Source organism: Oryctolagus cuniculus, chromosome 10 (assembly GCF_964237555.1).
Source record: "Oryctolagus cuniculus chromosome 10, mOryCun1.1, whole genome shotgun sequence".
Classification (NCBI taxonomy): Eukaryota; Metazoa; Chordata; class Mammalia; order Lagomorpha; family Leporidae; genus Oryctolagus; species Oryctolagus cuniculus.
In genome coordinates this window covers 73,460,396-73,482,665 of record NC_091441.1, presented here as the reverse complement: position 1 = coordinate 73,482,665, position 22,270 = coordinate 73,460,396, and the positions used below count along the sequence as shown (strand labels likewise).

Genomic DNA, 22,270 nt, shown 5'->3' with positions numbered 1-22,270 from the left:
AACCAACAGCAAAAGGAAGACCTTTCTCTCTGTCTCTGTCTCTCTCTCTCACTGTCCACGCTGCCTGTCAAAAAAATCATAACAACATGATTTTGGCACAACAATAGACATGTAGACCAATGGAATAGAAATAGAAACCCCAGAAATCAATCCACACATCTACAATGAACTTACCTTTGACAAAGGAACAAAAATCAATCCCTGGAGCAAGACAGTCTGTTTAACAAACGGTGCTGGGAAAACTGAATCTCCACATGCAAGGGTATGAGCAAGACCTTACACCTTACATAAAAATCCACTCAACATGGATTAAAGACTTAAATTTATGGCTCAACACCTTCAAATCATTAGAGAACATTGGGGAAACCTGCGAGACATTGGCATAGGCAAAGACTTCTTGGAAAAGACTCCTGAGTCATAAGCAATTAGCCAAAATTTACAAATGGGGTTACATCAAATTAGAAGTTTCTGTGCTGCAAAAGAAACACTAGGGAAAGTGAAGAGGCAACCAACAGAGTGGGAGAAATTTTTTGCAAACTATGCAACTGATAAAGAATTAATTACCAGAATCTACAAAGAAAACAAGAAACTCTACAAGAACAAAGCAAATAACCCAGTTAGGAGATGGGCCAAGAACATAAACAGATATTTTTCAAAAGAGGAAATCCAAATGGCCAATAGACACATGAAAAAGTACTCAGGATCACTAGCAATCAGGGAAATGCAAATCAAAACCACAATGAGGTTTTACCTCACCCCAGTTAGAATAGCTTTCATACAGAAATCTCCAAACAACAAATGCTGGTGAGGATGTGGGGAAAAAGATACTCTAATCCACTGTTGAAGGGAATGCAAACTGGTAAAACAACTACGGAAGTCAGTTTGGAGATATCTCAGATACCTGAATATAGACCTACCATATGACCCAGCCATCCCACTCCTCAGAGTTTACCCAAGAGAAATGAAATCGGCAAATAAAAGAGCTATCTGCACCTCCATGTTTATTGCAGTTCAATTCACAATAGCTAAGACATGGAATAAACCTAAATGCCATTAATGGAAGACTGCATAAAGAAACTATGGGATATGTACTGCAAGGAATACGACACAGTAGTTAAAAAAGAAAAAGAAAATCCAGTCATTTGCAACAAAATGGAAGAATAGGGAAAACATCATATTAGTGAAATAAGCCAGTGCCCAAAGGGACAAATACCATACCAAATACCATGACAAATACCATACTAGTGCCCAAAGTGACAAATACTATACTAAATACCATGACAAATACCATACCAAATACCATGTCCTCCCTGATCTGTGACAACTAACAGAGCACCCTAAAGGAAACCTGAGGAGTGAAATAGACACTATGAGAAGCAATGACTTGCACCACTTTTGTCTTGACTGTCAACAAATAGTTTATATTTTTTTACTATTTTATTTTTCTACTTAATACCATTAATTGAACTCCTTAAGACAGAAGTATTCACAGGTTTGTAAATCCAATCGAAAATAGATCCCAGTATAAAAATAAGAGTGGGAATAAAAGAAAAAGAAAATGCACAGTTCGGCACACATTTCCACAGATTACCCCTAAGGGTAAAGCTAAAAACTTGCCATGGGACTCCAAATTCCACTAAGTTGGCAGGTACTGATGTTATCTTACATGTTAAAGTAATCATATTAAGTGTGTAACTGATCATATAGATAGGGTTAAGTGTCAAAGGGATCACATAAATAAGACTAAGCGCATGGTAATGACAATAGATAAAATTAAAAAGGAGAGAAAATTCCAACATGGGAAGCAGTCCACACAGCAGACTCATAGAATGACAATGCCCTAAACAGCACTCTGACCCCAGCCCTTAAGTCATTCGCATATGGTTAAAAAGCCCATGAGAGCATTTCAGGCACGGAAAGCAAATATTATCTACCTGAAGGATCTCTGTGAGTGAGATACCAGTGGAAAGAAGGGGCCATTAAAGAAGGAAATACTTTTCTCTGAAAGGAGGAGAGAACTTTCACTTTGCTTATGGCCCTATCTAAATACTGATGGAGTTTGTGTACTCAAAAGGCTTCCATAGTCTTGACAGCTCATGACAAGTGCCTCGGGTGATCATTGACATCATAAGTAAGAGCGTCAATTGTTAAATCAGCAACAGAAGTCACTGTGCACTTACTCCCCATGTAGGACGTCTGTCCTTAATGAGTTGTACTATGAGAATTAACTGTGAAACTTGTCTTCAAACAGTGCTTTATACTTTGTGTGTCTGTGTAGGTGCAAATTGTGGAAACCTTTACTTAGTATAGAGTTGGTCTTCTGTATATAAAGATAATTAAAAATGAACCATAATGAAGAATGGGATGGGAGAAGGAGTAGGAGGTGGGATGGGAGTGAGGGTGGGTATAAGAGAGAAGAACTGCTATATTCATAAAGCTTACCTCTTGCTAATAGCAAGAGCAATTAGGGAGAAGGAAATAAATTAAATCAAAACTGGAAAGGAGGAGTCAAAATATCCATGTTTGCATATGACATGATGTTGCACATGCAAAAATCTAAACACCCCACCAAAAAGCTGTTAGAATTGATAGACCTATTCAGAAAATTTGCAGGTTTAAAATAAACATAAAAAAAGTAATTTTTATACACAAATAATGAAATCACTAAAAGGGAAATTAAGTAAGAAAATCCCATTCACAATTCAAGTATTGAGGAATAATTTTAATAAAAGAAGTGAAATATCCCTACAGTGAAGAATTATAAATCATTGAAGAAAGAAATCAACAAGGACACCAAAAAAATGGAAAGATATTTTTTCTTCATGGGTTGGAAGAACCAATATCATTAAAATGTCTATACTACCTAAAGCAATCTACAGATTTAATGAAATCCCTATTAAAATACCAATGATATTGTTTACAAAATTAGGGAAAAAAATCCTAAAACTCATATGGAATCACCAAAAAAAACAGAATAGCCTAAGTCATCATGAGCAGAAAACCAACCAAGCAAACAAAAAACAAACCCCCTGCCAAAAAATAAAGAAAATAAAAATCAAGTTGGTGGCATCACAATACCTGATTTCAAATCATATTACAAAGCAATAATTTTTATTATTCTAATTTTAATTTTTAGTTAGTTTTTAACAGATTCAATTTGATTTTTAGTTCCTATTCCAAGAACATAATGATATTGCCTTCTTCCCTCCCTCCCTCCCTCATCTCCGTCTCATCCTCCTTACTTCTCTTTTTCTTTGTCTTTTTTCAGTTTTTTTGAGATAACATATTTTAAACTTACATTATGTAAAAAGACTTAATACTTCACCAAATAAGAAGCTTAACAAGTAAAAAAGCGAGAATACTCTACCTCAGTTGGAATATAGATAATGGCTATAAACAATAATTAAATGAAAAATGACCATATCACCCATTTTCAGTAAATATTAAAGTAATCATATCATTCAAACTATATCAGTATAACATGTTTGACCATTGGTTTGACAAAAGTATAAAACTATATTTGTGGCCGGCACCATGGCTTACTAGGCTAATCCTCCACCTGTGGTGCTGGCACCCCGGGTTCTAGTCCCGGTCGGGTAGCCGGATTCTGTCCCGGTTGCCCCTCTTCCAGTCCAGCTCTCTGCTGTGGCCCAGGAGGGCAGTGGAGGATGGCCCAGGTCCTTGGGCCCTGCACCTGCATGGGAGAACAGGAGGAGGCACCTGGCTCCTGGCTTCAGATCAGTGCAGCGTGCCAGCTGTGGCAGCCATTTGAGGGGTAAGCCAATGGAGGGAAGACCTTTCTCTCTGTCTCTCTCTCTCACTGTCTAACTCTGCTTGTCCAACTGCCATCTTAATGATTATGCCAAATGTGGGCCTACATACTTCCTATTTAAAATACTTTTTATTGGGAGGATAAATTTGTATACTGTATTGTCACTAAGTTCAAGTTTTGAAATTTTCTGAATCATAATTTTCAAAAAAAAAGATACTTGAGAAAACACAACCCCAAATCACAGAACCTTCTCATAAGGTTCTGTGGAGGAGCCAGGGGAGCTGGAATCATTCACTGCAGGAGAGAAAATCCTGCTCAGGGGTCAAAGCTGCTTGATCCTTAAAATCACTAAGAGCAAAATAATCAATCATCCTTCTCTCTATTTGCATTTAAAACTAAAAGTGCCGGCTGGCGCCGCGGCTCACTAGGCTAGTCCTCTGCCTTGCGGCGCCGGCACACCGGGTTCTAGTCCCGGTCGGGGCGCCAGATTCTGTCCTGGTTGCCCCTCTTCCAGGCCAGCTCTCTGCTGTGGCCCGGGAAGGCAGTGGAGGATGGCCCAAGTGCTTGGGCCCTGCACCCCATGGGAGACCAGGAGAAGCACCTGGCTCCTGCTGTGGGGAGCAACTCGGACTAGACTAGACTGGAATTAAGACTTATTCTATGCATCTGCTCTCCCACAATATGGCGCTGGGAGAGGAGTAAAAACAACTTTTACACAGCTGCCTCCAGTTCAACCAGTAACCTGCAGGAGCTGATCCCGCTCCTGATTGGAGAAGAGCAGCGTACTCGGTGTGTGGGTAGCAGAGTTGGGATTGGTGGAAGAGGACTATAAAGGAGGAGAGAGACAACATGCACCAGGAACATCTAAGGGGAATATCCGAATAACATCTGAGCAGCCCCCGAGAGAGCCGGCCGGCGGTGTGCCGCTCCCCCGCGGAAGTGGGGAAAGTGGCAGGGGGAACCGCCCTTCCACGGAGGTGGAAGGGACGGTAGCCAACCCGGGAAGAACCAGCAGCAAACCCGGGGAGGGCCGAGCAGACAAAAAGAACAGTGCAGGGCCCTGTGTCGTTCCTCTGCGAAGAGGGGGAGCGACACCTGCCATCGGATCAGCGCGGTGCGCCGGCCGCGGCGGCCATTGGAGGGTGAACCAACAGCAAAAGGAAGACCTTTCTCTCTGTCTCTCTCTCTCTCTCACCGTCCACTCTGCCTGTCCAAAAAAAAAAACTAAAAGTGCCGTGACCCATCGGGACCACAACTGAGATCACTGCTTTGGCAATCTTGAAGGAAATTCCCTTTGCAAAGCAAAGGAATCAGTTTAATCGTGTCTTATTTTATACTAATTTTGGAGCCATGCTAGGGTCTTGATTTTAGCCAGGAATCATCCACAGAACTAGGTGGGTATATGCAGACCAGTGGGGTGACATGGTCTGAATCCATGTGTATGAGTCTGAGGGATCCCCTGATGAACCCATCCTAAAGTAATAGGGAATCTGTCCAAGCTTGAACCAACAAAGAAAACTCTAGCATTAGAAAGGAATTCTGATTCAGAGGCTGGAGTCAGGCCTATATTAGTTGTTTATTTCCAGTCACAAATCAAGTGACTGAAAGAAGCTATAAACACAAGATCTAGAAGATGCTACAGGCTCTCCTTGGCAGCCCTTTCAAAGAATTAAATATTACTCTTCACATTTTTGTCCTGAACCAAGTAGACTTCAGTAACTTGAGGGCTCCAGCATATCCAGGACCTGTCTTTACACCCTAAGAGGAGTAGGATCCCAAGGATGCTGACAATGGTGGAGAGACTCAGGTGGCAGTGGGGAGAGAACTAGCATAACAGAACATTCCTCTGGCACAAAGAACATAATTCTCACGAGGAGACTTGCCAAGGGGCTACAGTTGAGATGGGAAGATGACATGGACTAGAGACATGAAGAGAAAACTGGTTGGTCCAAGCCATTCTCACAAGCACACCCCACCTAGAGATGCCTGGAAATGACTGCATGAGATGTCGAGGTGGTCAGGCAGCTCTGTAACAGCTAGACCCAGCAGCAGCCAAGAAATAAAGGTACTGGTATGACTGGTAGTATCTTTCCTCCTTACAATGCCAGTCTTTAGGGCTCTGTTCTAATCTAAAGAAAATCAGAACATTTTAAAGTTTTTACAAATATCAGAAAACTTGGCTGAAAAGCCCATGAGAGTATTTCAGGCATGGAAAGCCAAGACACTCTGGCAAAAAGATCTCTGTGAGTGAGATCCCAGTGGAAAGAACAGGTCTTCAAAGAGGGAGGTGCCTTTCTCTGAAGGGAGGAGAGAACCTCCACTTTGACTATGACCGTGTCTAAACAAGATAAGAGTCGGAGAACTCAAGGGGCTTCCATAGCCTTGGAAACTCATAACTGGTGCATAGGGAGATTACTGATGCCATAAACAGGAGTGTCAATTGGTAAAGTCAACAACAGGAGTCACTGTGCACTTACTCCTCATGAAGGATCTCTGTCCTTAACGTGCTGTACACTGAGGCTTAATGCTATAACGAGTACTCAAACAGTATATTTCACTTTGTGTTTCTATGGGGGTGCAAACGACTGAAATCTTTACTTAATGTACACTAAACTGATCTTCTGTAAAAAAAAAAAAAAAAAAAAAAAAAAAGAAAGAAATTATCAATTCCCAACTTGACTCTCACTGGGATTAAACATGACAATAGGTCTGATCTGATTTCATCATCATTTAAAAAAAAATCATCTATTATTTTTCACTTTATGTTTCTGTGTGGGAGCAAACTGTTGAAATACTTACTTAAGGTATACTAAGCTGATCTTCTGTATATTAAGATAATCGAAAATGAATCTTGATGTGAATGGAAGGGGAGAGGGAGTGGGAAAGGGGAGGGTTGTGGGTGGGAGGGACGGTTTGGGGGGGAAGCCATTGTAATCCGTAAGTCGTACTTTGGAAATTTATATTCATTAAATAAAAGATTAAAAAAAATAATAATAAATAAAAATAAAAAAAAACAAATATCAGAAAACTGTAATACTAAATTTCAGTCTCAAACTTATAAATAAAGTTCTTTTAAAAAAAATCAGAGTGACCTTTAGTGTCTTTTTTTTCCTACTGATAAACTTGGAGTATGACTTCTGTGTTACTTTCATATTCTTTTGTGCTGAGTCACCAAAGAAATAAAAAGTGAGCAAGAGAAGGTGAGAAAGAAAGGACAGCAGTAGGGCTAGCCTTGGGGATATTGTAATCCACACTTTCCCCCACTAGTGATTCCTGCCATGCTAAAGGATATCCAGTTGCATAATCTCATTAAGGACTTATCAGTCCAATTTGCTGCCCTTACCCCCACAACCATGGATTTCAAAATTTCAGTCTGCTCACAATAAACATGAGCCTTAGAAATGCAAGCAGCCTAGCCTGCCCAAGGACTGTGGGAGGGAGGGTGTGTGTGGACTCTGTTAGAGCTGACCTGCCTGCCTCAGCCAACACAGCAGCAGCACCCAGCCATCTCTGCTCTTAGTTCACTTGCTGTTCTCCTTTCTGTACAGGTGCTTTCTGTCCAGGTCCAGTTGCCTCCTCCCTGGGGCTGCTCCTGGTGGTGGCTACGGCTTTCCACACTCCATTGCCTCTCACAGAAGGATTCACAAATGATGCCACTTCAAACATACCACAGTCAACTGCAGGAAAAGCTGGAGAACACATGATACATATCACCAAGAAGATCTTTGAACTGCGGGAAAAAGTAGACATATTTGGCATGGGGGGGTGTTGGAAGGGCCCATGTGGGCTTTTATTCTGATTGTCTCTGGATGAATACAGGGGCTCCTACACTGAGCAGAATTTGTTGTGTGCTGGGTTACTTTGGAGTTGAGAAACTGAGACCAAAGAGACAGGCTACCTGTCTTCTGAATTTCTCTTCTGCTCTTGGTCTCAGGATGGATCTTCCTTTCCTGGAAAATACAGAATGGGGTTGAAATATATGCTCCTTGGCCCATTCTCAGCTCCATTTTTCTCATGAGTTGAAGGTCCTTGCTTCTGAAGCCTTGCTTTTCCTAACTGAAGAACAGGCCTGGAAACCTTCATTACATCCTTGGGCTCTGGGAGGACGTGGTGGATGTTTGGTTTTTCAAGGTGGTTGCATTTCCTTTCATCTGTAAAACCTCAGTGGTCACAACTCCACAAGCTATTTGAAGTGCATCCCTTGGACCCACCAACATGGCAAAATCTGAAGTAGAGCCAAGTTTAAACCTTAATTACAAGGTATCTTGGGTAGAAAGAAATGAGCACAGGAAAGGGCATTGGAGGCCCCGAATACTTCTGGCTCTCCAGCGTTTCATGATTTGGGGCATATTCTCGATCACCTCTAGATCCACCTGAGAAACTATACAGGAGGCTGGGGGGCGTCTCACCGTTCCTTCCAGCCTCGTCACTCTATTGCTTGAATTATATTCACTCACTCAAAATCACCTTTGAAATTGCTGACATTTCTGAAGTGAGCTATTAATTGTCAGGGATTTTACAGTTGCAACTCTATGCTTCTTAGAGATTTTCCTGGCTGAGGTACAGCATGACTCAGTGTTCAGTATGTTTGTTTGAAGGGCACGCAAATGCTAACAATCTGGTATTCATTCCCAGATGTGTGACTACAATGCCAAGTGTTTAAACAGGACTGCAGCGCTGGCAGCACCTGACCTGAACCTTCCGAAGCTGACAGAAAAAGACAAATGCTCCCCAACTGCATTGAATAAGGTACAATTGTGTCACATTCTCTGGTAGCTACTCTTTAGGCACAGGTTCTCCCTGAGTTCACATGGACACAGGAGCCCACAAAGAAAGAGATGGATGTAAAGAATACCATACATGTAAATTTCATGAGGAAGCCAATGTAGACTGTTAAAAAGGCAGTTTATCTCTGAGCAGTCAATTGCTGGGATTTTCACAGTTGTTAGAAATCACAAGGCCGGCGCTGTGGCGTAGCAGGTTAAACTGCCACCTGCAGCACCGGCGTTCCATATGGGCGGCCAGTTCAAATCCCAGCTGCTCCACTTCTGATCCAGCTCTCTGCTAATGTGCCTGGAAAAGCAGTGGAAGATGGCTCAAGTCCTTGGGCCCCTGCACCCACATGGGAGACCTGGAAGAAACTCCTGGCTCCTGGCTCCTGGCTCCTGGCTCCTGGCTCCTGGTTTAGGACTGGCTCAGCTCCAGCTGTGGGGGCCATTTGGGGAATGAAGATCTCTCTCTCTTTGCTTCCCCCTCTCTGTGTAACTCTGCCTTAGAGTAGGCCAGGGACTGTTCTCATCTCTGGCTGGCCCAGCATGACTTTGCCATGCACTGCTTGCTGAAGTCATTGTACATACACTGTCCTTCCAGACAGTGAGATAACCTACTCTGTTTCAAGGATTCTTCTAGAAAAGAGTATGCACTCCAACATTGCCAATGGCATTCAGAGGAGAATCAGAGGAGGATCTCAATTTCCACAGTCTAGCATCTGGTGGGCTCTGAAAAAAATGATACATAAGTAAATATGTGTTTGTATCAACATTCACAATGAGACAGCTGATGCTGGTTGATTTCCCAAACATAATGTGTGAAACGTAGTAGAAATTCCTAGAGGGGCAGTCAGAGAAAATGCCAAATTACAGAAATTTACACTTTAAGGTTGATTATATTTTCTAACAGTAACCAATTTTCCTGAATCTTTCCTTGTAGGAGATTTGTCTGATGAGAATCACCATTGAACTTTTGGAGTTTCAGATATACCTGGAGTACATTCAGAATAAATTTAGAAATGATGAGGAAAATGCCAGAGCCAAAGATGTGCAGATCAGTTTGCAAGTCGAGACTGAGCTCTTAATGCAAAAGGTGAGTGCTTCTTCACTGCTCACTCTGTACATAGGGAGAGAGACTGAAAGAAAGCATCTGGGGCCGGCGCCGTGGCTCAATAGGCTAATCCTCTGCCTTGCGGCACTGGCACACCAGGTTCTAGTCCCAGTCAGGGTGCCAGATTCTGTCCCGGTTGCCCTTTTCCAGGCTAGCTCTCTGCTGTGGCCCAGGAGTGCAGTGGAGGATGGCCCATAATGCTTGGGCCCTGCACCCGCATGGGAGACCAGGAGAAGCACCTGGCTCCTGCCATCGGATCAGCGTGATGCGCTGTGAACCAATGGCAAAAAGGAAGACCTTTCTCTCTGTCTCTCTCTCTCACTGTCCACTCTGCCTGTCAAAAAAAAAAAAAAAAAAAAGGCATCTGGACAAGTCCAAAATGTGATACTGCTTCAAAAACATGGCTTCATATAAATGAGAAGTGTCTGATAAATATGTCCTGTTAGGTAAATTTTTTTTGAAAAATTTGTTTTTGTTCTGCTTTGTTTTTGTCTTTCTTGTGCAAAGGATGCTCATAACAGCATTTAAAACTCTATGAAATGAGATGAATTTTGACATCAATGTCCAATAGTTTCAGAGCTAAGAAAAAAATTGTCCAAGGAGTCAGAGGAGATGCCCCCAAGCATGTCCAGTTACCCATAACTATGAAGAACAAGAGCACAGAAAGTATTTTAACATTTTATTTCCTGCAAAGTAAACTTCTTTTCATCACGGTTGTTCGACCTCTTTTCTCCAGTTTTTTTATTGGGGAGTTAATGCAGAAAAATGCTCACATCTAAGTCTGGAAAGCACCAAGGGCTTAGTCCACCAACAGCTGGACAATCAAATGGCAGATAATATAAGGTTGATAATTCAATATTGTATGAGTGAGTTAAAGTGAAGTTAGAAGGGCCCATAAATGCAATAGTCACTGTTAATCCTATCTCTGCCCCTTTTATTGTCAAATTCAACCAGGATTTCTGGAACTTAATATGCACAGGAATGCCCCAGGGATTGTGTTGAAATGCATTATCTGAGCAGGACTGGGATTGGGTGAACAAGATTCACATATCTTTAAAGATTTACTTATTTGAAAGTCAGAGTTACAGAGAGAGAGAGAGAGAGAGAGAGATCTTCCATCCACTGGTTCCCTCCCCAAGTGACTACACTGGCTAGGGTTGAGCCAGGCCAAAGTCAGGAACCAAGAATTTTTTTAATATTTATTTATTTATTTATTTATTTGAAAGTCAGAGTTACACAGAGAGAAGGAGAGGGAGAGAGAGAGAGAGAGGTATTCCATTCGCTGGTTCACTCCCCAATTGGTCGCAACAGCCAGAGCTGGGCCAATCCAAAGCCAGGGAGCCAGGAGTTTCTTCCAGGTCTCTCATGTGGGTGCAGGGGCCCAAGGACTTGGGACATCCTCTTCTGCTTTCCCAGGCTATAGCAGAGAGCTGGATCAGAAGTGGAGCAGCCAGGACTCAAACCAGCGCCCATATGGGATGCTGGCATTACAGGAAGTGACTTTACCCACTTTGCCACAATGCCAGACCCCAGATATTCACATTTCTATCAAGACCCCTTGTGATGTCATGCAACAGCACTTCAAGACTTCACTTGGAGGTTCCACTGGTTCCTTATCTTCTTGTGGATGAGCCTATGGGAAAGTTTTTCTTGTCATTCTTACATAACCAGATGATTCGGCATCCAAATGATGTTGGCGGATGGTGAAAGTGAAACTAGAGAAAACTGTTAGACTTATGGGCCACTTATGAACCATTTAAAATGCTTTAACTGAGCATTGTTAATTCACCCTTGTATTTCAACTCTGTTCTAGGCACTGTTTGTATAAAATGACAGAAATGACAGTGATGCTGCCCCTGAGATTCCTATTGTTACCAGAGAAATTGTAGGGTTCTTGTCTTCGCACAAGAAAGAATTCAGGCGTGAGACAGAGAGTAGTGGGAGGTAAAACAGCAAGATTTATTAGGGAAGAGACATCCGTAAGGATGGATGGGCACCTCTCCCAGGACCTGAGAGGGTGCCCAGTCGCCCAGACTGGGGTGGGAGGGAGCAAGGTTACATGTTGAGAGGAGAGATTACACCTGGCCAGACCAGGTAGGCGGCTCAGCAGAGAGGCAGAGGGCTGAGCACGCAGTCCAGTTGAGGCCGGGGGGGGGGGGGGGGGGGGGGGGGGGTGTTTAAGGAGATGGGTCTTTGTCTGCATACATCTCCTCCTGAAACAAAGGATTTTATGCAGGAGGAAGCCTAGCTGGCGCCATCCTGGGTTCAGAGGAAGGGCGAGCAGGACCCCCTAGAGAATGGGGATCCGGAGCAGGGTGTTTGAAATGCAGATACTGGGCTGCACCTGGGAGATTGTGGAAGATTTGTCAGGCAGAAGGGGTGGGGACCTCCACCTGGCAGGTTATCAGGTAGAAGGGGGCAGGGCAGGATGCGAATACCGGGCTGCCCCTGAAACATTGTCAGCAGATGCATATGCTGGACATAGATGTCTTCTCTGTAGGCCTTTATGTCACACACACACACACAAAAGCTCATAACTGACTTCCTACCTAACACTATGATCTAATAGAAGATAAAACAGGAAAGGGATATTAATTCAGTTGCTATGAAAGGATCCTACCGACCTGGGCTCAGTGAAGAAGCAAGCCTCAAACTGACCAAGTAGGAGCAAGCCCCCAAATGAGTCGCAGCCAAAATTTGAAAATCTTTGCAAAGTCCAGAGCATCACTCCATTGAAATAATTTGTTCACTATTTCAGCAATTCCTTTTATTAAAAAGTTGTATTTATTTATTTATTTATTTATTTATATGACTTGATATGTAGAGTGGCAGAGAAAATAAGTATACAGGGAGAACGGTCTCAAATATGCTGGTGGGTTCCATAAATGACTTCAACAGTCAGGCCTGGGTGAGTCAAAAGCCAGGATTTGATAACTCTGGTGCAGATCGCCTCCACAATGGGTAGGAAACTAACTACTTGACATAACCTGCTGCCTCACAGGGTGTACATTAGGAGGAAGCTGGAATGAGGAGTGAATCTGAATTCAAACCCAAGAATTCAGTATTAGTTACAGGCAAACCCAGCAGTTTTTTAACTACTACACTAAGTAGCCAACCTCTTTTCTCTTCAGGTAAAGAAGATAAAAGTAGTACCCACTCTTAGCCCATCCACCAAATCTGGTCTGCTAGAGAAGCTGCAATCAAAGAACAAGTGGCTGAAGTAAATGACAATTCACTGCATCCTGCGCAGCCTCGAGGTATTCCTAGAGCACAGCCTGAGGGCTATGCACATGATGTAGTGCAAGCATCCAGGGTTATTGTCCGTAATGGGCATTCCTTCCCATGGATGGAAACATGTCCTGGGCACTGGGCACACAAATTATGTTTTTCTTAGAACTGAAAATATCATGGTTAGGATACTACTTTAATGTTTTTTATATAGAGACAATTTAATATGTGAAGATGAGATAATGTATACGTGATTGATTTTATGAAATTTTATTTGTATTAATTGGGAAAAACAATTCATAATGGCTTGGCAACTTGAAAGTTCTCAGCTTCAGAGGCAGATAATTTCTTGAGATTTGTACATTTACCTCAAATGAATAGATATGTTACGCATATTTTAGTAAATATTTAAAACACATTTATAGGATGTTTAATTGTGCTTAAGCCAATAAATCACTTTAAAGAAAAAAATCATATGCCTTTGTGTCATTGGAAGATCAACATAAGCAAAATTCTTTTTGTGATAACAACCCCCCAAAAAATACTGTAATCCCCTGGGGAAATATATATATAATTTAGCATGCCAGACCTCATGCTAAATGTATCACATTCATCACATCCTGAAATGCCAGCATTTGCATGCTCTTCTGGAAGTGGGAGTAGATAATGTAAGGTAAGGGATGGACCCATACTTGAAGTCCAATACATCTGTCTCCATATTCTATCCTTTTAACCTTGGGTATCTTCTCTCACAGAGAACTGAGATACAGTGTAGAAATTCCCAAATCATATTGATAGTGGGAATAACATTGAAGATGCAGTCAAAATCTTAGAGATTATACAACCACTTATATAAGACATAAAGTGGTACGAGAATTCAAATACTAACTACAAACCCCACCTCACTCTCCTGATTCCTCAAGCATTACTCATATCTGTCTGTCATAGCATCAACCCCTTTGTGTTGTATTTTAAAAAATGGAGGAATTTCCTTTCCAATCAGCATGTGACTTCCTCAGTAAAATGGTTTCTAGTATATTTGTCTTTGTATCCTGTGCTCATGGTCTAGGAACAGAACAAAAGAGGCCTTGGTAAATATTTGATGAATGAAGAACACATGCATAGATGATCAAGTACAAGACACTTCAGTTTTTGAAAGTGTATAGTTTTAGTGGAGATTGCTAATTCTGTCTGCTTATTTAGCTTCATCTTTAGGGAAAATGAGTTGAATTTGAAAGAGATGTTCTAAGGACTGCTAAAGGAGTAAATGGATAATCAGTACGTGTATATCTACCTCCACTTCCTTCTCCACTGTCAATTTTCATCATCTGTTCTTGAGCTTTCCACTAGCAAGAGTGACTGAGAGGGGCAATGCAACCCACCCAACATGGCCTCTCTATCCCACCTCAATAACACTGGAAATGTGGTACAGGTTTATCCTCTTCAGCAATACAGAAGTTCTGTCTTCCAAAAAGGCTTCATCCCACCTAAGCCACATAGTTTCCTTCCTACAGGGAGGGAACTCTGCTGGCTAAGGAGAGTCCACAGAGGCCAAGAACTGAGAGCTAAGTGAGAAAAGGACCACATACTCTGATTTCTGGAAGCCATGCTATACAAGTGTGCCTCCCCAAATTGGGGTCAAATCAAAGAACAAAGAAACATACAATCTTTAAGCAAAAGTGCATTGATGAACATGTACCAGTCAGAATGTGCCTATGATAAAGAAATGGAAAGGAAGATGTGTTCCTGCTTTCGTGTGGTTTACACTATGAGAGCATAAATAGAAATGAAGCAAAGAATGTAAATGTTATGGATATGGGTCAGGTAGGGAGTGTATTAGTGAAAAAAGGAGGTATTAGGCTGCAATGTGTCTCCTTGCCGTAGCTCTGCACCACTTAAATTCCTCCCCCTTCCATACCACTTAAATTCCCCCCCCTTCCATGCCTCTTTGACACTCCCAGTTTCCCAAGATGCACCTGAGCCTCCTCCATCATGCAGAAGATGCCATGGTGAACATATGTATCCTGAGATTCATGTGGGGATACCATTAAACCTTCCAAGAAATCATCACACTCAACCCAAGCCAAACTCCACCACTTACATTTTCAAGTAGGGCACCATACACTGCCCAATAAAAGTGGTGGTGTAGGCAGCCCATAAACAAGTCATAGACAAGTCAAGGTCAGTCTTGGCTTGTGGAATTCCTGGGATGAAAAAGTCCCACACTCCCATGTTGAAGGAGGATGCACTCTGCTAAAATTAACTATGTTGTGATTGTGTTATAGAAAGCCCAATAAGTTGCTTGTGTATGTTGTTAACTTCTGAGTTGCCTTGAGCTGCAACTGGTGATGGATAAATATTGCTGAGAAGCTGGAATAAACGAGCCTTGATCAGCCTTGTTGTCTTGGCTCCATTCTCTGCGCCCTTGTCCCTCTTTTCATTCCCACTCCTTCCTTCAGGTTTCGTTCGACTGGTGCGGCAGGCCGCACATGGTGGCTGAACTATATTGGGTGAAATACTCTCTTGAGGATGCCTATACTCTTGTTGAGTATGTACTATCTTTAATCTCTACATGAATCCTGTTCCCATTCTTACACTTTATCTATGTCTCTGCTCTGAATTCATCTCTCAAGCTGAAAATGAACTTGGAATAAATATACTTTGAGACACCCCACTCACACAACACAATGAGGTTTAAGAAAGAGCAATGTGGGTTGTAATAAAAATGCATTGTGGAGGTGCTGATAACTAAGCATGAGGAGGGCAATCATGGAGATTTCCAGGCTTTGGCTGAGATGTGGAAGGTACATAAGGAGAACCAGGTGGGTAGAAGATCATCAAAGACAGAAGCTTGTACAGAGATCTGAGTCAACAAAAAGCACAATATGAGTAAGACATTGAAAATCACATTAAGTCTAGTGCATAAAGAGAAAGAAAGTAGTTCAGATTGAGTAGGGAGGGATGCTGAGATGACAATATTCACAGCATCAGAAGCCATATTTAGAGCTCTAGAATTATTCCCAATATGGTAAGAAGGCTTTGACATATTATAAACAATAGAGTCACTCATGAGATTTTCATTTTAATATCACTCAAGCTACAACATGGAGAATGTACTGAAAAGGGGCTCGCACAGAATGTTGGAGGAATTCCAAGATTCCCTTTTTTTTAGAAGTGATGCAGTAGTATTTATTTAGAGGCGGATATGTTCCCATGCTACTTAGTCATACTAGACAGCCAGCCAAGCTTGAATAACAACGGCGCGGACGCAGACGTGTCATCTTCCTGGCTCACGAGCTGTCTGAACAGGGAGTCGGCATGCATTGTCGGGTCTTCTGCCAGGGAGAGTGCCAAGGGGTCACCCTGCTTGGCTTTTGTTTGGACACTTCTGGTCAGTTTAGCCTTGTGGTTGGTTGTCATGCTCAGGGTAAGCAGCCGGAACCTGATCTAACTGGATGCCAAGGGCAGGATGTTGTGGGGTTCTTGGGAGTTGAATGCATTGCTCCTAGAGATGAACTGATTCTCTGTCCCAGCAACCAATACAAATAGGACAGAAGTTCGCTGCACCAGGCGGGTAAGGTTGCTGTTGAGATGTGGTGTGCCCACATCCAGGTCAAACGGGTCAATGAGTCCTTCCGGTAGGCAGTTACTTTCTCAATTGTGGAGTCCGGTTTGCTTCGGCCACTCTTCCCCTCTTCACCCTTGGCTGTCAGGACTATGTTGAGATAGTGCAGGTCACACAGTAGCTGCAGTGCCCGATTCTGGGTTATTGGGAATGTACCTTCCTTCTTCCTCTGCTTTTCTTCTGAAAGCTTCTCGTAGGCAGCTCTTACTTGAACCATCAGCTCCTCAGCATCTCCTGCAACTTCACCTTTGGCAAGGCATGGGCCCTGACCCGGTTAATCTCTTGGCAGAGACTAAACAGGAAGGACTGCACATACCAGGACAGTTGTGTAGGCAGCCGGATCGTGGATGTGATGTTACTGCCAGACTCGGTCTCCTCCTGAATCTCTAGCTCATCCCAGCTGGTAGCCATGGCCAGGACGGAGCCAGCATCATCTAGAAGCAATGACTGGGTGAATCCCTGAGTCAAGACCTTCAGGAGCGCGGCGCTCCACACCCAGTGGCCCAGCACACTCTGCTGCAACAGCATCTATTTCACTTCTTGCCACTCGGCCTGCGTGGGAACCATGTCCTTGGCTGTTTGTTTCAGAGCCCGGGGCTCCCTGGCTGGTTTCTCGGGGCTCCCAGATTTTCCCACGATACACTGCTTGAGATGGGGGCACAGTTATCCCAGGGACTGGCAGAGTCTGCCAGTGAACAGGACGGCGTGCAGCTGGACACCGCTGCAGACACCCTGCTGCCCTTGCACGGCTTCCTCCTACTGAACCATGGCGCAGGAAATGGCGATGGGAAGACAGAAGCGGATCAATATGGATAGGCAGCTGTCTGCAAAAGAGGAAAAACGAATTCGACTACAGCAGAAATAGAGGAATGCAAGAGAAGAATTCACGAACTGCAGGAGTAGCTGCAGCAAGAGGAGTGCAGCTTTGTGTTCCGGGTCTCCACGCAGTACACAAAGTATCTGGACAGTTGGCACAGGGCCAACGGTTTGGAGCAGGTGCTGGTGCACCACGACAGGGAGACTGAGTACTTGAGGTACAGATTGGAAATGATGCAGCTGGCAGAGGGGTTCAAGAGGCAGGAGCCAGCCCTGGGAGGACCCCGCTGGGAGAACCAGGCATGGAGATAAATGAAATGGCCTGAATTAGGGTGGTGGTCATGATAAGAGAAGAGAGGCATTGCAACTTTGAACAAAATATAAGAGTTAATTCAGTAAGAATTGGTGACAGCTAAGCAAATTAAAAGGATTGCAGGAGACACAGTGAGGGCTTTGAGGGTAGGAAGGAAACAGAGGGTGGATTAGGTGTAAAAATTTAGACAATTTAGGATTTGAGATTTTTCACTTACTCAAATATTCCCTGAGAACAGACAAGATGGTCATAAAAGATGCCCAAAGATGCCTCCTCCTCCACAATGACAAACTAGAGAACAAAACAAATAGTTGCATTTCAAGATGTCTGGCACTGAACACCAGCAAAGAAAAGATAGGAAACCTCTAAAAGATGGAGACATGAGATAGTGTTAGCAGATATGGATGAAATAGAAATTCTTGTATTCAGGAAAGAAAGAATTCAGATGTGGGACTTAGAGTAGTGGTAAGCAAGGTAGCAAGTTTTAGTGGAGCAGGACATCCATTAGAACGAATGGACCCACATTAATAAACTGCTGAACAAAAACCATATTAATATCTCAATAGATTCAGAGAAAGCACTTGATAAAATACAACACCCTTTCATGATGAAAACGGTAAGCAAATTGGGTATAGAAGGAACATTCCTCAACATAATCAAGGCAATTAAGATAAACCCACAGCCGGCATCATATTGAATGGGGAAAAGTTGGAAGCATTCCCACTGAGATCCAGTACCAGATAGGGATGCCCATTCTCACCACTGTTATTCAATATAGTCCTGGAAGTTTTAGCCAGAGACATTAGGCAAGAAAAAGAAATTAAAGGGATACAAATTGGGAAAGGAAGAAGTCAAAATATCCCTATTTGCAGATAACATGATTCTTTATTTAGGGAATCCAAAGAGCTCCAAAAGAGACTATTGGAACTCATAGAAGAGTTTGGTAAAGTAGCAGGATATAAAATCAATACACAGAAATCAACAGCCTTTGTATACAGACAATGCCATGGCTGAGAAAGAACTGCTAAGATCAATCCCATTCACAATAGCTACAAGAACAATCAAATACCTTGGAATAAACTTAACCAAGGACGTTAAAGATCTCTACAATGAGAATTGCTAATCTTTAAAGAAAGAACTAGAAGAAGATAAAAAAAATGGAAAAATCTTCCAATTTCATGGATTGGAAGAATCAATATTATCAAAATGTCCATTCTTCAAAAAGAAATTTACAGATTCAATGTAATACCAATCAAAATTCCAAAGACATTCTTCTCAGATCTGGAAAAAATGATGCTGAAATTCATATGGAGGCACAGGAGACCTTGAATAACTAAAGCAATCATATACAAGAAAAATACATCCGGAGGCATCACAATACCAGATTTCAAGATATACTACAGGGCAATTATAATCAAAACAGCCTGGTACTGGTACAGAAACAGATAGATAGACCATTGGAACAGAACAGAAGCTCCAGAAATCAACCCAAGCATCTACAACCAACTTATATTTGATCAAGAAGCTAAAACCAGTTCCTGGAGCAAGGACAGTCTCTTCAACAAATGGTGCTGGGAAAACTGGATTTCCACATGCAGAAGCATGAAGCAAGACCCCTACCTTACACCTTACACAAAAATCCACTCAACATGGATTAAAGATCTAAATCTATGACCCAACACCATCAAATTATTAGAGAACATTGGAGAAACCCTGCAAGATATTTGAACAGGCAAAGTCTTCTTGGAAAAGACCCCAGATGCACAGGCAGCCAAAGCCAAAATTAATAACTGGGATTACATCAAACTGAGAAGTTTCTGTACTGCAAAAGAAACAGTCAGAAAGTGAAGAGGCAACCAACAGAATGGGAGAATAGGCCAAGGTTACAGAACAGGGAGGGATCTTATTGCTCTAGTCTAGGAGAAGATAGTTTAAAAAAAAAAAGTGGAGGGAGTGCAATCTCAGGGAAGAGTTAGGGAGAAAGTTGAAAAGGAAACTCCATGCAAATTAGAGGGCACTGTGGACCTACATGGAGGATGTAGGATCCCAGCAACCGAGAGCCTCATCACCAGCTTTGAAGACTGAAATGAGACCAGACTAGAGCTGCCCAAGCCACTGGTGATAAAGCTGTGAGAAGAGTCTGGTGGGAGTCCAGCTTGGAGCCCTGTGAGGGACAGTGTACCTGCCAACATAGAGGGGGAAAAGTGGGCCCATTTCTCTCTCCATGACCACCCAACACCAGTGTCCTATAACTATCAGCAAAAGAGAGGGTGCCATTTTGGACATACATAACAGCCATGCCAGCTTGTGTCTGTACCCCAGCAGCCAACCAAGAGGAGATGTCTGAGTCTGGCTGGGATAACTGACAAAAAGCAGAGTATTAACTGTGGGAGCCTCATGTGCTGGTACTGTGAAAATACTGTGGCTGGTTGGGAGGTTGCAGGGTATGGCTGGGTCTTTGGGCAGTCACTGTGGGCAGATTCACACACTTAGAATATCCTGATTCCCTGGTGAGGGCCATTTCTATGAGATCTGTGCTTCCACTGAGGACTACACAGATCCTTCGTGTGGTTCTTGTAGCAGTCCATATGAATATTGAACCCACTGGGGCAGGTGTTGGTCTCCTTGGAGGAGAGGAGATAAGCATAAGGAAGACAACATGATATCCTCAAAAGAACACAATAACACTTCAATATTAGAATGTAAAGATGAAGAGATTGAAGAAATGCCAGAAACAGAATTTAAAAAATTGATCACAGGATTACTTAGAAGTAATCAGAAGCAAATCCATGAACTAAAGAAATCCATACATGACATGAATGAAAAGTTTACCCATGAAAATTGAGATTTTAAAGAAAAATCAAAATGAAATATTGCAAGTGAAGAATTCAGTAGAACAAATAAAAATTGTGGTGGAAAGACTTAACATCAGATTCGGTGAAGCAAAAGAAAGAATATCTGAGATAGAAGACAAATCTCTGAAATTTTTCAGTCAGACAAAAAACAGAAGAAATTAGAAAATTAAAAATCAGTGTTGGAGATTTATGGGAAATTATCAAATGACTCAGCATAGATTCCCTGAAGGTGTGGAAAGACAGAATGGATTAGAGGGCCGGCGCCGCAGCTCACTAGGCTAATCCTCCGCCTTGTGGCGCCGGCACACCGGGTTCTAGTCCCGGTCGGTGCACCGGATTCTGTCCCAGTTGCCCCTCTTCCAGGCCAGCTCTCTGCTGTGGCCAGGGAGTGAGGTGGAGGATGGCCCAAGTGCTTGGGCCCTGCACCCCATGGGAGACAAGGAGAAGCACCTGGCTCCTGCCTTCAGATCAGCGTGGTGTGCCGGCCACAGCGCGCTGGCCGTGGTGGCCATTGGAGGGTGAACCAATGGTAAAAGAAGACCTTTTTCTCTGTCTCTCTCTCTCTCACTGTCCACTCTGCCTGTCAAAAAAAAAAAGAAAGAAAAAAAAAAAAGAATGGATTAGAAGGCCTTTTTAGTGAAATAATTGCAGAAATCTTCCCTAATTTGGAAAAAGAAAGGGCTAAGTACAGAAAGCACATAGAACTCTTAATAGGTGTGATCAGAAAAGATCTTCACCAAGACACATTGTAGTAAAACTCTCCACAGTAAAACATAAAGAAAATATTCTAAAATGCACACAAGAGAAATGCCAGATTACTTTCAGAGGATTTTCAGTTAGACTCACAGCTGATTTCCCTGCAGAAACCCTACAGCTTAGGAAAGAATGGCAAGAATATTCCAAGTAATAAGAAAAAAAAAAAAACTGTCAACAAGAGTACTATGCCCTGCAAAGCACTCATTTATGATTGAATGTGAAATAAGAACCTTCCATAACAAACAGAAAATGAAAGATTTAATTAAAATTAGAGAAGAAAAAATAAAACCAAAAACCAAAAGATCAGCAAAACAAAGAGCTGATTTTTTGAAAAAATAAACAGAATTGGCAAACCATTGACACGACTAACCAAAAAAGAGGAAGAAGGCCCAAATCATTAAAATTAGAGATGACAAAGGAAATGTAACAACAGATGCAATGAGAATACAAAATATTATAGAAAGAAATAGAAGAAGATTCAAAAAATGGAAAAATCTTCCATGTTCATGGATTGAAAGAATCAATATATTCAAAATGTCCATTCTTCCAAAAGCAATCTACAGATTCAATGTGATACCAATCAAAATACTGAAGAAATTCTTCTCAGATATAGAAAAAATGATGCTGAAATCCATATGGAGGCACAGGAGACCTTGAATAACTAAAGCAATCTTATATAACAAACACAAAGCCAGAGGCATCACAATACCAGATTTCTACACTTACTACAATGCAGTTATAATCAAAACAGCCTGGTACTGGTACAGAAACTGGTACCATTGGAACAGAACAGAAACTCCAGCAATCAACCCAAGCATCTACAACCAACTTATATTTGACCACAGAGCTAAAACCAATCCCTGGAGCAAGCACAGGCTCTTCAACAAGTGGTGCTGGGAAAACTGGATTTCCACATGCAGAAGTATAAAGCAAGACCACTACCTTACACCTTACACAAAAATCCACTCAACATGGATTAAAGATCTAAATCTATGACCCAACACCATCAAATTATTAGAGAACAT

At 42.3% G+C, this 22,270-nt stretch overlaps 1 protein-coding gene and 1 pseudogene across 1 annotated transcript; one reads left to right on the top strand and one right to left on the bottom strand.

Annotated features, from left to right (window-relative positions):
• Positions 1 to 1,880: 1,880 nt before the first annotated feature.
• LOC127492484 (interleukin-6-like) lies at positions 1,881 to 15,380 on the top strand. The gene is made up of 7 exons (XM_070049823.1): positions 1,881 to 1,947; positions 7,336 to 7,514; positions 8,408 to 8,521; positions 9,482 to 9,634; positions 12,222 to 12,313; positions 12,842 to 12,975; positions 15,340 to 15,380. Exons 1-7 carry the CDS (start codon positions 1,881 to 1,883, stop codon positions 15,378 to 15,380), a joined length of 780 nt encoding a protein of 259 aa, XP_069905924.1.
• A 716-nt stretch (positions 15,381 to 16,096) lies between these two features.
• On the bottom strand, positions 16,097 to 22,025 carry LOC103349276 (conserved oligomeric Golgi complex subunit 1 pseudogene; annotated as a pseudogene).
• Between the last annotated feature and the right edge of the window lie 245 nt (positions 22,026 to 22,270).